The 15,045-nt window shown below is 50.9% G+C and overlaps 5 protein-coding genes across 5 annotated transcripts; 2 read left to right on the forward strand and 3 right to left on the reverse strand.

Moving 5' to 3' along the window:
- Positions 1-774: 774 nt before the first annotated feature.
- Positions 775-3,900, reverse strand: KD926_007196 (putative spindle pole body component; the record flags this gene model as incomplete). The annotated part of the gene is made up of 2 exons (XM_053100027.1): positions 775-2,564; positions 2,643-3,900. 2 exons carry the CDS (start codon positions 3,898-3,900, stop codon positions 775-777), a joined length of 3,048 nt encoding a protein of 1,015 aa, XP_052956223.1.
- A 1,214-nt stretch (positions 3,901-5,114) lies between these two features.
- atfA (bZIP transcription factor atfA) lies at positions 5,115-7,040 on the reverse strand (the record flags this gene model as incomplete). Its single annotated transcript, XM_053100028.1, has 3 exons — positions 5,115-5,418; positions 5,479-6,601; positions 7,007-7,040. 3 exons carry the CDS (start codon positions 7,038-7,040, stop codon positions 5,115-5,117), a joined length of 1,461 nt encoding a protein of 486 aa, XP_052956224.1.
- A 3,406-nt stretch (positions 7,041-10,446) lies between these two features.
- KD926_007198 (BCS1 and AAA domain-containing protein) lies at positions 10,447-12,066 on the forward strand (the record flags this gene model as incomplete). The annotated part of the gene is made up of 1 exon (XM_053100029.1): positions 10,447-12,066. The coding sequence occupies one exon, from the start codon at positions 10,447-10,449 to the stop codon at positions 12,064-12,066; it is 1,620 nt and encodes a 539-aa protein (XP_052956225.1).
- Positions 12,067-12,295: 229 nt separating this feature from the next.
- On the reverse strand, positions 12,296-12,874 carry KD926_007199 (hydroxyisourate hydrolase; the record flags this gene model as incomplete). The annotated part of the gene is made up of 1 exon (XM_053100030.1): positions 12,296-12,874. The coding sequence occupies one exon, from the start codon at positions 12,872-12,874 to the stop codon at positions 12,296-12,298; it is 579 nt and encodes a 192-aa protein (XP_052956226.1).
- A 749-nt stretch (positions 12,875-13,623) lies between these two features.
- On the forward strand, positions 13,624-14,705 carry KD926_007200 (ArsA family ATPase; the record flags this gene model as incomplete). Its single annotated transcript, XM_053100032.1, has 2 exons — positions 13,624-14,013; positions 14,097-14,705. The coding sequence occupies 2 exons, from the start codon at positions 13,624-13,626 to the stop codon at positions 14,703-14,705; spliced, it is 999 nt and encodes a 332-aa protein (XP_052956227.1).
- Between the last annotated feature and the right edge of the window lie 340 nt (positions 14,706-15,045).

Raw genomic sequence — 15,045 nt, forward strand, 5'->3', positions numbered from 1 at the left:
GCCAAGACAACACTTGTTTATACCGGAAAAAGAGCTTTTCCGTGGAACAATAGTATATCCGGTAAATACAGTAATTATTCAATTTTATAAGTTTGTATCAATATAGATATAAAGTGGTTTCTTAATTAAGAATAAATAGTATAATTTTTTTTGACGTCTCTCATACAAACCTAGTAGTATTTTATAATCCACTTACTAATTAGGAAGTGATAGTTATTAAAGTAGGCGGTAACTTAATTAGCCAATTAAAGCTATGCAGATTTCTTACACGAAAAACACGCTATTTTTGTCCCAAGTGTGGTCTTGGCACCGGACGAGGGGATAATCCGTACAAGTAAGTTGTTTTGCTTCAGATTAAGATGTATACATAATGTAGGGTAGGGTCGTGACCTATTCCCAAGAGCTGTAAGTCTACTGTAGAGGCACGCTATACCTGACTGTCAGCGCAGACTTGGAAGAAGTATAGAGGAAAGCTGTAGGGTATTGGATTGATCGGATTGGTAGAAACTCTCAGATGTGTTTGAATGTACGATACCATGCTACGCTACAAATACTCGTAGAACCATAAATTCATCATTTGCATTATCATGCCATGCTAGCCAGCCATAGTGCCGTGATCTTTACTCCGTAGTATGAATGTATGTGTTTAAGTTGCCCAGCTTTTGCTCCCATCCTTGACTCCATTGAAAAGAATCTCAGCCTGCCCATCACCCTAGAATATACTCTTTTGCAAGCATAGAATAAACAAATCAAGCAGAACATAGGGTGTTAAGGTTAGGTTCCACTTCCACTCGCATTGCCGCTACCATCAACTTCCCGTCTCTCTTTCTCCTTCTCACGCTTCGCCTCTCGTTGCGAGCTGCTTTCTCCATTGGAGGCGGCCGCCTTGCGTCGTGCCCGCTCGCGATCCCGAGAGCTCACTCCTGTGGTGCGCCTCCTGCGAGCCGGTTCGTAAACGTCGTTGAAGTTCATGGCCACACCAAGGAACCGCATGTCCGTCTCGGAATGGTAGGCAATGTCACCGAGGAAAATGTTCAGTCGTGATCGGAACTCGGCAGAGAGCTCACGGAGGCGAGTCCGCAGCGAGGAAAGCATGTGGTCGTCCACGGAAAGATCATGGTTCATGAGAGACGAGGGCGTGTTGGTACCGTCGCCGGCGTTTCCGACGGTCGGCGTCCCAGATACCGAGGACATGGAATTCTTATGTCCCTGCGTCTGTCCCAGAAGATCGCGCTCCGTGACACCCCAGCGGCCTTGCGCCGTGCGAGTCTCGATCCGCGCGCTCAGTTCCTGCCCTCGTGTGAACTCTGCGACCGAGAAGGAGTACAGCCCGTCGACGGCGTCTTTATAAGCAAGCATGATCTTCAAGATCTGGTGGAGCTGCGTCAAAAACGTCTCTTCCTGATGCTTGTTCGCCGCTGACGTGGAGCCGAGGAGACCCTTGCGCGTGATGGAATTGAGGTAGGCGGTATGCGCCTCAATGAGGTCATCTAATGTGCATCCTGGCTTGGAAACTTGGGCTTGCAGATCGTTCCAGCTGGACTCAATGACCTCGAAAAGGATGTACCACTGTAGCTGACAGACGAAGTGGATCATTTCAGCGATAACGCATCTTGCCCGCTTCCAATCCGGCCCAACCTTATCGTCGACGCTGCCCAGGACACCCCGGGCGCCAGTCATGCATCGCCGCCACGTACTGCCTAGAGCAAACTCGACTCGTTTCACCCGCCAAAGAAAGTTGAACATCTTGAGGTACTGTGTGGAGGCCCAGGATGTAATGACGACATCCACCGGAGCATCGATCTTGTATTCGAGCGTGAAACAATCCCAACCAATATCACCGTGACTGAGCTCTAACATGCGAGCATCCAAGCGCCGAAGGACATCTGGCGAATCGTATTGTGCGTTCGATGCACGGATAGCGTGTTCCAGTTGAGCGGTCAAAGTGTGCCTGTACTGCGAAGTGGCAGGCCGGTCGAGGTTTGAGGCCAGCGATTCCATTAGCAAGGCAATGAAATCTCCCTGCCCAAGCAGCAAATACTTCTTCAAGGCCTTCAGGTGATCGAACAACTTGAATTTGTCATTCATGAGGTGAATGAGTTGCGCCATCGTAGTCTTATACGCCTCGTCGATCGACGTCTCAAGACTGGCCGTATCGCCATATCGCAATTCTTTCGAGGCTTGTTTGGAGTAGGCCTCTACCCAGCCAGAATCCCCGCAGCCATACCGTATGAAGTTGAGAGATTTTCCAATAAGAAACACCTTCTTGGCAAAATCTTGTGTAATGATGGAAGGCACCATCTCGTCGTCCAACTTGTATTTATCTTCCCACACACTCGTCGCAATGCGTCGCGGATCCGTGGCGGGTCTAAACTCGGGCTCGACAACGAAAAACTCCTTGAAAGGATCAGAAAGCTCTCCATCGTAGATCCACAAGCGAAGCATATCGTAGAACGGCCTTGTGATATGTGCAAGAAGTTTTTCTGCGAAGGCGCAGACGAAAGGGTCACCATGAGAAGTCGAGAACCCATGGATCAAAGATATGAGTTGGCCACCTTTCTTGTCTAAATCATTGTCAGATTCAATTCTTCCTCCGTGAGTGGTAGAGACAGATAGAGACAGAGGGATTCAAGGATGCTTACTCTGTGCCTCCTCAACAATGAGACTCATCAAACGTAGCGCCATTGTCGCATCTCTTGTCCATACGGCGCACCGCTTCAGCGTAACACCACTTTTAGACGCGCTGTTGGAATTGTTGGGGTCCTCCGAGGCAGCCAATGCCCGCCGAATCTCTCCTTCCAAGGTTGCAATGAGGCCTAGGTAAGACCGAAGCTCATTCGAGAGAGCTGCACGTAGACTCTGGTTAAGAAGACCACCACTGTCATCTTCGACAAAAGCAGACAGCTTCCGATACAGTAGACATGGCTCGGCGATGGTATTTAGGAGTGAGATCATCGGGATAGGAAGCGACGGTGGCAATTTGATGACAGAAGCGGAGGTGAACTCGAGACTCGAAGAAGACAGGCCTTGCAGATTGAACGGAAGATCGCGCAGCAAGCCATGTTCAGCAGGTCGAGTCAAATTCTTCTGCGCGTCTGCAGTTGACGGGCGCTGAGCGGCTCCCTGCTCCTCCGCAGTAAAGGAACCTCGGGGGGTGTCATCCGCCTGGTCACGGGGAACCATTTGCTCTGGGAATCTCTCGGGCTCCAGGTCCGCGTCGTTCTCAAGTCGTTCAAGCCGTTCAGCTCGTTCCGGTCGTCGCAAGGATGCCTTCCGTGCCGGCAATTGCGACGCAGACGAGCTGATGGCCGGGCCTTCCTCGTCCCAATTATCAGCCATGCGAGGCCCGGTCCCTCGCCTCGGCCGCTGACCTTTCCAGAGCATATTTTGCAAATTATCAGGCTCCATCTGGGGACTCCGGCTCCTTTCCCCATCATCCACAAATTTCTCATTGTCATCCCGATTCGACAGCCGATACAGTAGGTAGAGGATGGCCCATTTCTGCGACAGCACCGGCTGGGTCAACAGACGCGAGTACATATTCGAGAACCGCACCGCCTTATCGGGGCTGGCGTTTTCCCGCAATAGCTTCCGCTTGATGAGATCCGGCGCATTGTTGATGTTCTCTCCGCCGGCCAAGCTTCCTCTGCGGTTTATTCCCAAGCCCGCCGCACCGGAGGGCGACGCCGAATCATTGGACGAGTTTGCGTAGGCATCGATAATGCGCCATGAGCGCTCGTGGCTCTCGCGATTCCGCTGGGTTTCGAGCGCGGCGAAGGTCTCGGTATCGTCGCCGTCGTGGCCAATGGCCGACAGCGGCAGCGGAGGGGAGAGTAATTCGACCAGCTGGTAAAGGGCCTCATCGACGCGACGTGGACGTGAGGGGTGTCGGGCAGACATCGTCGTTTCTTGGCTGCCCCGATTCGGGCTTCACTAAGCTCAAGTGAATAGCTTGTAAATTCCCTCGAGGTCGTTGGTTAGGTTAGGTAAAGCAAAAAGGTCGGAATGTGGAGCTTGTGTTGTAGGATTGTTAGGAGGGTGGTGTCTCATTAAAGAGGATCTGGGATTCACAAAGAACAAATGGAACAGCGCATGGCGCCCTGCGGCCTTTGCAACCCGGAAATATAAGTGATCGCATAGACTCACGAGTCCGTCCCTCGACCGCGCGTGGATGTTTTCTGTTTGCCTGGTTTGGGCTGTTTGAAGCCACCCGCGTCGTGCCAAGACTTTCCACCGTCAACGTCACTGGAATCTGCCGGAAGGAACTCTGGAACTACTCGAGTACGAGGCAGTCTCATGTCTATCTCAACCCACACTATGCACATTATTGATCTCATTCGTACGCATTGAATACATTGGAATTGCTACGGTTGGGAAAGTAGAAAATTGAAAACGTAATTCGATGGAAAGCCCCTGCATGCTCCATTCCTAGACGCCTAGAGACATGTTGACTTGTGCGAAGTATAAAAAAGACTGTTGTAAAAAGCAAAAAGCCACCATTACGCCACCCCGATTGAAAGGACCGCAGAAAAAAAAAAGATACAGGGGAAACGGGAAAGGAGGAAAAGCAAACTGTTCCGCGAATATCAAACAAACGAAGTGAAGTTGTCGCAGCCAATAGAACCTACCAAATTATAGAGAGAGAAAAGACGGTCACACAGGAAGGGAGAAAAGGACAAGTGTATAGTCCTCCAGAAATCCGAGCCTCTTGAAGGGGGGCCGGACATAAAAGACCTCCAGACCGGCACAAGACTCGAACGAAAAGAAGATGAAAGATAAAAGACAAGGGAGAAAAGAAAAGCAGCCGATAAGCTTTTGCGCCGAATGTGCACCTTCCGGTGATATCTCATGTCACACCATCAGATCCAGCCCGTGCGTTTTTGAAAATCGTATACATCATTAACACCAACCCATGCCAGGGCGCCCTATGAGAAAAGCCGAAGCTGAAGACGATCATAACGTGGTGACAGGTATCCAGTCAGTAAAGCTCAAGCCCAGGGCAGTGGCAGCTCCGTGCTGCGAGACAATGACCGACCAAGGCTGTAGCTTATACTGACTAAAAAGGACCAAGATCATGGCAATATTAGGATCGCGGTCTATTGGAAGTGTGTGCATTATCGTCGAACTCCTTGTGGCATGGGTGCGCCTGGTTGCATGCCCATGTTGTTGGGGATGTTGTATGGGTTGGGCTCGAATCCAGTTGACATTCCATTCATCATCAACGGACCGAGTCCCTGCGCTTGAGAGACTGGGCAATCCTTGTGAGCGAGGAGCAGGGTTTTCAGGTTGACGATTTCTTCGCGAAGCTGAGTCACCGTAGCAGTGAGAGCATCATTTTCGGAGGTGAACAGTTCAACCTTGGCCTGAAGATTGGCTAGCCACTGCTTCTTGCGCTGGCGACATTTGAGCGCAGCGACCCTGTTATTGCTCATGTGAGCACGAGTTACACCAGTATCTAGGACAAGATCCAGCACTTACCGGTTCCGCTCCAGGAAGTTCTTTCTCTTCTCTTCGTCAGTCATCTTCTTTGAATCACCTCCTCTCCGTTTTTCATCATCCTCATCGTCCGAGTCTGCGATATCAGAAGGAGGCTCAGGGCTACCAGAGCCCTGGCTAATCTTAGACTTCTTATTCGGTCCTTTAACAGGGGTATCCTCAGCTTTGCGCCGGTTGTTGACGGGACCGCCCGTTTTCGTGGCAGCGTTCTTCTTAGATTTCCCTTTCAAGGCGGGCTTGCTTTGTTCTGCTTGTAGATCCGAAGCGTCTCCGCTAGGCTCCCTGCCGGCGTTCGGGGCGCCGTTGGCAGCGTGAGATCCTCGCTTGTCAGCGCCGGGATCGCGGGCCTGTTCTTGACCTTGGTTGTTGTGCGAAGCGATTGATGACTGGTTTGGCACGGAAAACTGGTTCGGGTTTGCCTGTCCGCCTTTGGCCAACATAAAAAGGCCATTGGCCGCGTCTGTGGCGTCAGGGTGGTTTATATCCATAGCTGCGGTTTGCGCGCTTTGTTCTGGCTCAGTAGTAGGGTTGGATGTAGGACCATTCGCCCCGTTTTTCTTAGCAGCGAGTGCGGTGCGATGGAATTCGATGGTCGACGGAGTTGCGCCGCCACTTTGAAGCTGCTGCAGAAGCGCCTGAGAATTCGGGCTGGGCGCCGGGAACATAGACCCGCCACCACCAGGCGTTAGTCCCGTACGAAGCGAAGATTCGTTGGGAGTAGGGAAGCCTCTGCCAATACTATCGAAGTAATCATTAGAGCCGGTTGGCCCAGCTAGCATGGCAGGACTCAAGGGCCCCGAGCGCAACGAGTTAGACCAGTTGTAGCCCCCGGCGGCGGAGTTGCTGCCAGGCAGGGCAGGAGACGTGAGCGCGGCGACAGGAGGAAGGATCGACTTCCCGGGGGTCTCGCCAGTACCACCGTTACTACCGTTGCCGCCAAAGGACTGCTCGAAGGGGTTTGGTTCCAACGAGAACGGGTTGTGGATGGAGTTGAAGTAGTCAGGAGTGTCAGTAGCGGACGTTATGGCAGGTCGAGGAGGCGGCGCCAATGAGGTTTGCGTTTCATCGGCCTTTTGCTCCTTGGAGTCAGAAGGGGGCTTGATGTCTGCAAGACGGCACACAAGTCTGAGTCAGCGAACCAAGTATTAAGGTAAAGGTCGGGACGATGAGGTTCAAAGCGCGACAGCGAGATAGACTGTGCGGATGTATGTGACGATGACAGCGTTGCGATGGTGTTCCGACCGCGCGGTCAGGGATCAGACAGCAGAGCCCCATCGATGACGCCAATTGTGAGGTCATCCCGACGGCAGAACAGACAACATAAACATCTGGGAAGCAGTGGCGCGTGCGACCAACCCAGAAACAACATCAACACTATAAAAATGACAAGAGCACACCGAAGGATAATCATGACGAACGCACACAGGAAAAAATATAAAAAAGGTTCAAAGTATAAAAAAAGTATCGAAATACTGCGAAGAAAACACCAGCACAAGGGGATTCTACTAACCTTCGGCCTCCAACGCGTTCTTTTTCGAGTCCATTGGGGATGATTTACGAGTATGATTTGTTAAGTTGCTTGGAACTGAGGAAGCAACAGCGGCCGACATAATAATTGAGCCGGACGAGGGCGGTGGTATTAGAGGAAGGACGAAGTCGCAGGTGACCTGGAGCGAGGAGCGCGGTAGAAAAGAGGGCGAGGTAGCGAGAGAAAGGGAAAAAAAAAATTTGGAAAAAATAGCAGCGAGCGAGAGGAAATGTGGCAAAGACGAACAAATCAAACAGATGCTGGCGAACAAAATTAAGGGATACAGAAACAATATAGAAATGAAGCCAGAAGCATCGATCTTGGGGGCGAGACTTCACGAAATCGACTCGTAGCTCTCACACTCTGCACGGTATCAGAGAGAGTAACTGTGAAGGGAAGGGAGATGAGAAGTTGTGACGTAGTCGGGTTTAACAAGGAGATTTTAGGGGGGGGGGAAGAGGGGAGGCGGTCGAGTGTCGTGAGCTAAGCGTTTCCGACGGGCGAAGAACTCGACTCCTGTCACGCCAAAACTATGCAACCCTGGGTGAGTACAAATTCCCACGGCTCCCAGAGTGCAACCTCGACGGTGGAAAGGGAAAAAATCCTGATACTTTCCCACTCCTTGGATTCTGTTTCTGTTTCTTTCCTTTTTGGTTCTTATTTTCCCCCCTTTTTTTTTTACTATGGTGTGTTCTTTTTTTCTTTTTCTCTTCTTCTTATTCTTTTCTGGAATGCACCGTCTGGTAGTGTCTCGACGTTTTTCTCGACCTTCAAAACGGCCCTTATTTAATTTTTGGACAATTGTTTTTGATTTCTGTGTGTGCCGTCCTGATTTCTAATCGACCCCAGGAACTTAGGATGAGAGCGAAAGGGAAACAGGACCAATTGTACGAAGTAGGAGGAAATAAAATGGTAACAAAGGGGGATAAAAATCAAGGATGGAACGAATTATGCAGGCAGAGACAGGTCCTTACTTGCAAAAGTAGCCAGAAACTTTGGGGACGGTGGGTTCCTGGTATTACTTTTGGGCCAATGCCAATGACGCATGCGATCGTTAGATTGGAAGATGGAGGGTGGATCTGCGGCCAACCACTCGCCAAAATGAAAAAAAAAAAAAAAAAAAAAAAAAAAAAAATTGGAAAAATAACCTGATGGTCGAACAATAAGGCCATGGTATCTATGACTAATGCACTTTCCCCTACGCAGCAAAAATAAACTAACAAAAAGAGACAGACTGTGTACTCAGTAGAAGATATTAAATTCAATCCAGGATGTCCCTCATTATTGTCATCAGGAAAAGAAGAAGAAGAAAAACGATGGCTTCTACCCCATCTGGACTGTGCGACGGAAGAAAACGCGACCCCCCGTGGAAGGGCCGATGGATGAGATCACGGTGACGACGACAGGAACTTTTCCCTGGGCTGTCGGACCAGCCGGGTGGCCACTCGCAACAGGTTGCCGGCTCCACTGCAACCAGCCACTCACGGGCATCCTTCCGGCCCCCCGCCTGGATCTGCCGTCGAAGGCTAGAAGCAGTCGACACGAATCAGGGCGGTCAAGATGTCTGGTAGTACACGATACACGGTACATAGTACGGAGTAGTTCCTGGTTACTTGGTAAGTAGGAGAATATCCCCAATTCGGTGACTGCGAGCAAGTCCCGTTGCAGTTCATTGGTTTTATCTATCATATGGTCCATGATCATCCAGCAGGTTTTTAAGGGGGTGACTGGTTCCATCTCTCAGGGGGGTTGGTTGGTTCTCGGACAATTGACTGATACATTTCGACCCGATGCTGATTGGATCCGGCGGTGATGACGCAATGCTGCCGGGACGTTCGTCCCGTGGTCCGGCATCACGTGATGGCATCGGGCGAACTCTCGTTGGCAGCGAAGGACAGGGATGTTGGCCCTTTGGGGATTGCCACCGGAGATCGGCCACAATCTGGACGCTGAACCCTCCCGAACAGGCAGTAGCGTGATGCTCTTCCTAATCACCCGAGGACATGTGGCTAGACTCAGGAGTAGTCTTAGTCCTACTCCGCACTTCTGATAACCGCGGTGTACTCCCTATCGGTGTACGGAGTAGTTTGAGATAGATGCTGGCTGTCTCTTACTCCGTGCGATATACTCCGTGCTCAGCACGGTGTAGGGCCCGACAGCCTACTCCGGTCATGCTTCAATTCAGCCCTCCCGCGTCGTTTAATTCTACCTCATATATCTACTATACCTTTTCTATCAACTCTGTACATACACTGTAATCTCTGCTTCCTCCTTACCTTCTGCTGTCGAACAGGTGTCGGGCCATTGCCTTGATCAAATAGCTTACAGGATAACATTATTCAATCTAGACCAATCTTGAAGGGACGCCTAATCTCTAATTCTGCGCCAGACCATCCTGCCAAGAGCAACCAGGAGCATCAATGCTAATCCTAACATGGCAATTTCTCTCCATAGTCTGCATACACCGTACTCCACACACACTGTGGACATGTCCCCAAAGGTCTTGCACGAAGTTGTCGTACTGTCATCCCTTTCATTCGTAGAGGCAAATACATATCCCGGCAATATATCCCGGATATAGATAGAAGTGTGCATACGGAGTAGGCTTACGTGAGGACGGTACGACTGACCATGATCCCACCCCAGATCCAACGAGTGGCCTATCTCCAAGACATCGGATCACTAGCTGGACTTTCTTGGCCACAATTATCTAGTATCATCAAATTTGTTGCGGGTAACTTCACGGAGTATAATAGTTTTATTATCTATGCCCTATGGGGTATATTTAGCTTCGCTTTTGAACCCCACTGTGAATGACCCTTCAAACACTGTATGCACCAGACGTTATGTCAATTTGTTATAACAACCAAATAGTCCTAAATGTACGTCTCTTGAGACCCTTCATGAGAATTCCTAGGATCTTCGCTGTATGAGGATATAGATTCGAGCCGAGACAGATCAAATCTCCCACTTGCTTCAGGCACCACAGAAGCTATAAATAGCTGGCTGGCTGGAATAATCTCAAGTCAAACTTTAAATAATCCCCTAAAAGACCCTTAATGTAGAATGATACCACCGTGCATAATGCAGTCCATCCAAAACTATATATATTCCTGTCATCCCTGCCCTGACATCGCCGTTTATTTTAGCTTAATCGCCCAAACAATCCTTCGGTCGCAGACTACTACCAGTGCTAAAAAGCAACAACATACATTGAAACCACACCAGCCCAAAAGGGAGCCCGCACCAGAGTCATGTGGCGCGCACCATGCAAGGCTGACCCTGTGTCACTGTTACCTCACCGTTAGCTTACGTTGATGCCTAAATAGACTGCCTATTAAATACTTTCCAGGGTGAATAATGAGCCTCATCTTTTACACACATCATCATAACCGGCTGGGAACAGCGGTAGAGGTCGCATAATGGCATCCAGCATGGACTCTTCCTTTGGGAAGTTCTTCTACCTTTCCTCATTTGCCGTGGGATCGTTCATCGCGAAGGCCCTCTTCGATCAATACGGCACTCTTCCGCTGCACCTCTTCTACTCCAGCATTGAAGTTCATTCCTACGACGAGGCATACAACTACCTCATGTACTGGCTGACGAAGCAGCGATTCAACGAAAAGAAGCGCCACCTGATTGCCAGCACATCCCTCACGAGCGGTCAGCCAGATTGGTACAACGAAAAAGCCAACGAGGAAGGGGGCGTGGACGACTTTGATCCGGACGATACCATCGACGACGCCAAATGGAGGGCGTCATTTGCCAATACTCGTCCGCTGTTATGGATGCCGTCGACCGGCACGCATTGGTTCAAATTCATGGGTCGGCATCTGGCGCTGACTCGCGAAGTGGAGGAACACAACGCCATGATGTACACGCGCACCGAGAAATTGCGGATCTCGTGTCTGGGATGGGACGCCTCGGCCTTGAAGCAGTTGATGCTGGAGGCCCGGGTGGAGTTCTCGCAAAAGGAAAAAGGCAAGACCGTCATCTACCGCGGTTCGAAGAGAGCGTACGATAATGAATTCACCTGGATACGATCGATCTCCCGTCCCGCGAGACCGCTGTCCACGGTCTTGCTGGAGGGGGGGGAAAAGCATGCCTTTCTGCAGGATGTGCAGCAGTATTTGCACCCGGCGACGATGAGATGGTACAGCGATCGCGGCATTCCGTATCGGCGAGGTTACTTGTTCTATGGCCCGCCGGGCACCGGTAAATCGAGTCTCGCGTTTGCGGCGGCTGGCTTTCTCGGATTGAATGTGTACATCCTGAACTTGAACTCGCAGCAGCTCACCGAAGACGCGCTCGCCCAGCTGTTCCAGGACCTGCCGCGACGATGCCTCGTGCTTCTTGAAGACATCGACTCTAACGAAGTCACGAATCGTCGCACCGCGGAGACTTCAAAGAAGCGAAAGGGGAAGAGCAGTATATCGCTATCGGCCTTGCTGAACATCATCGACGGCGTGGCCGCCCAAGAAGGCCGCGCGCTGATCATGACCACGAACCACCACGAACATCTCGATCCGGCCCTTGTCCGACCCGGTCGCGTCGACTATCAGCTCGAGTTCAAGCTTGCCAGTCGTCATCTCGCAAGGGAGATGTTCCAAAATATCTTTAATGAGCCACAAACAAACATCGACATGGACTACGAGGACAGTCGGATTGAGATTGTCGCGGCTACCGAGTCAAAGGAATTTATTGTCTGGGACTCTTCAAGTTCTTCAGCTACAGACATCGAGGACCTTGCCATAGCTTTCAGCGAGAAGATACCAGAACACACGTTCTCTCCGGCTGAGATCCAGGGCTTTCTGCTTCGGCATAAGAGCTCTCCGGAGGACGCTGTTGCGAATGTTGAGGCATGGGTACGTAAGACGCTAGACGAGAAGGAGCAGCAGGGTCTTGAAGACGTGCATGAGTCAGAGGAAGTAGATACCAAGACAGACGAAGATCAAGCGGAACCGCATAGCGACGAGAACGAATCGGATCAAGAATCATCTGAAGATGAAGAAACTGATCAGATCAAGAAGATAATCCAATGAACAAGGCGCTAGTCTCCATCTCTTTATACTTAATTCAAAATACCAGTCAGTAAACTCATCATACATTTCGATTCTTTCAGTCTTAATGTAAACCTCACATCAGTTCGTATTCTATATAATGCCTAGACTGTAGCAATAGCGAAGTTCATGCGACATCCAAAAGTTAGAAAAGGAAGACTCGCAAAGTCACCGCAATGAGCCTCCCTCCAATCCTCCTGGTTAACAGCCATCACGATCCCCGATAAGTCGAATAGTTCCACGGTCCCAAGAGCACCGGAACATGATAATGCCGCCAGCCCTCCTCCCCTTCGCGACCCCTGCCTTTCACGGTGAATTTCACCTCCACCTCAGGCCAGAAGCTCTCGACCCCCTGTGCCTCATACCACGGGCCGACGTCGAACCGAACGGACCAATTCGTCTTGCTGTCCGCGGCCGGCAGGGCGGACAGAATGGCGGGAACGGTCGTCGAGGTCGCCGCTTCAGGCGTCCAGTTCTTCACCCGTCCATCTGCGTCGGTGGTGGCGCGGAAACTGGCCGGGCTGGCCTGGCCGGTCGACGCACCGGGTAGTTGAGTCAACGTCACCGGGAGATTTGCCGCGGGCGTGCCCGTCAGCGTGTTCAGGACATGGCAGGTGATCGGATCGCGAGACATTGGAGACAAGGAAGTCGTGGTGGTGGAGGACACGCTCGTTGGTGTAGATGATGACGAGGAGCTAGATGATGAAAGAAGCTGGTTCTGGTAGAGGCCTAGTCGGTCTGTGATTCTTCCCAATTGCTCGCTCGACGGGCTTCTTGACCCAAAGTCCATCAAGGAGTAAGTAGAACGGAGAAGGGTAAGGGACAGTGGGAGAGGGTTCAAGAAAGAAATTCAAGAAATGGAAGAAGATTGAATTAGCTGTGGGAAAAATTGACCTCTGGAATGTAGGTCCGTGGGCCCTTTTTCTATCTCCGCTCCTGATGCATCGGAGGACCCCGATGAGCTGCTCAATCACTCCGGAGTATACCTGCGGTGGGGCAGCAGTTCTGATAACCGGTGTCTGTGTCCCTTACGTTGCTGGATCCGGGACTGTAGGTGTTGTGGAAATGTGTCAGAGTTTAGATGAAGGTATTCGGACCCTCATAGGATCATCTTCTCGACCTTGCAATCGGAATGATGAAGGATGAGATCGCCAGCGATGATAGAGGGATGACATCGCGTGGTCGCCTCAGGCAGTCAGCCCCGCACGTGCCTCTAGGGAACGGCGGCCTTCCCACACAAGCGTCGGGGGGATCTGGCTTCAGCCCGATTGTCGCATCGCGTTTGACCGACGACATACTCTGAAACCTTCTGTCATTTGTACAAGGCGGTGGTGAATCTACCAAATCTATTTGCTGGTGACTTCCAAGCGACAAACGGTCGATCTTCCGGAAGCTTCTAAAACTTTGGGACTTGCGGGGAATAAATACGTGGTAAATCTATCACCCTCTGAGACTAACTCCGGGGAATCTCTTTCTTTCATTGAAGCTCAGAGAAAGCTGACTTTTCCCGCAACGCAACAGTTGATCCGACCTTTGAAAATGTCCTCTACCGCCGTCGTGCAGAGCGACGATCTCATGGAGCCGTCGCTCCAGACGATTGTCAACCAAGACACCCTCCGCTGGATTTTTGTTGGTGGTAAGGGAGGTGTGGGCAAGACGACAACGTCGTGCTCTCTCGCTATTCAACTCGCCAAGGCCCGCAAGTCGGTTTTGCTTATCTCGACCGATCCCGCGCACAACCTGAGCGATGCGTTCGGCCAGAAGTTTGGAAAGGAAGCCCGGCTGGTGGATGGATACACGAACCTCAGTGCTATGGAGATCGACCCGAATGGCAGCATCCAGGATCTGCTGGCCAGCGGTGAAGGGCAAGGCGACGACCCTCTGGCTGGATTGGGTGTTGGAAACATGATGCAGGATCTAGCGTTCAGTGTACGGTGTCCCCTGACCGGTGACAAGGAAGCCGGCCATTCCTGCGGTCACCAATTACGACCAACTTGGCTAACAGGCGTTAGATCCCCGGTGTCGACGAGGCCATGTCTTTCGCTGAGGTCTTGAAACAAGTCAAGTCCTTGTCTTACGAGGTTATTGTCTTCGATACTGCCCCGACTGGTCACACGCTTCGCTTCCTCCAATTCCCCACAGTGCTCGAGAAAGCTCTTGCGAAGCTCTCTCAACTGTCCACTCAGTTTGGACCGATGTTGAACTCTATCCTTGGATCTCGGGGTGGCCTCCCGGGTGGTCAGAACATTGACGAGATTTTGCAGAAGATGGAATCTCTGCGGGAGACAATCAGCGAAGTCAACACGCAGTTTAAGAACCCCGACCTCACTACCTTCGTGTGTGTTTGCATTGCCGAGTTCCTGTCCCTCTACGAGACCGAGCGTATGATCCAGGAATTGACGAGCTACAACATCGATACACACTCTATTGTGGTCAACCAGCTCCTGTTCCCCAAGCAAGGAAGTGAATGTGACCAGTGCAATGCCCGAAGGAAGATGCAGAAGAAATACCTCGAGCAGATCGAGGAGCTTTACGAAGATTTCAACGTCGTCAGGATGCCTTTGCTTGTCGAGGAAGTCCGAGGAAAGGAGAAATTGGAAAAGTCAGCCATCCATCCATAATTGCCGAGATGATTTTGATTGCTAACCTCTTCCACAGATTCAGCGACATGCTTGTACATCCGTATGTTCCTCCCCAGTAAGGCGGTGGTGGCTCTGTGAAATAATAGTATCGTTAAGGGGTGTTCGGTGAATGCTATTGGGATGAATTATGAAAAAGAAATAGACAATAATACACGGAGCATTTTTTTTGATCCTCCATTTGGTTATGTCGATCCTTGGGAGCTTTAATCTTGTTTATTTTTTTGGCTATTCTTTCTTTTCCGGCCTCAGGTTTCAGGCTGCTAGATTGCCTTAGCCTTTTCTTCCGTCTTTCGCCCTGCTTCTTCGTCCTTTCCACGTC

The sequence above is a fragment of the Aspergillus affinis genome (assembly GCF_023601865.1).
Source record: "Aspergillus affinis strain CMG 70 chromosome Unknown NODE_40_length_256409_cov_85_802654, whole genome shotgun sequence".
Lineage (NCBI taxonomy): Eukaryota > Fungi > Ascomycota > Eurotiomycetes > Eurotiales > Aspergillaceae > Aspergillus > Aspergillus affinis.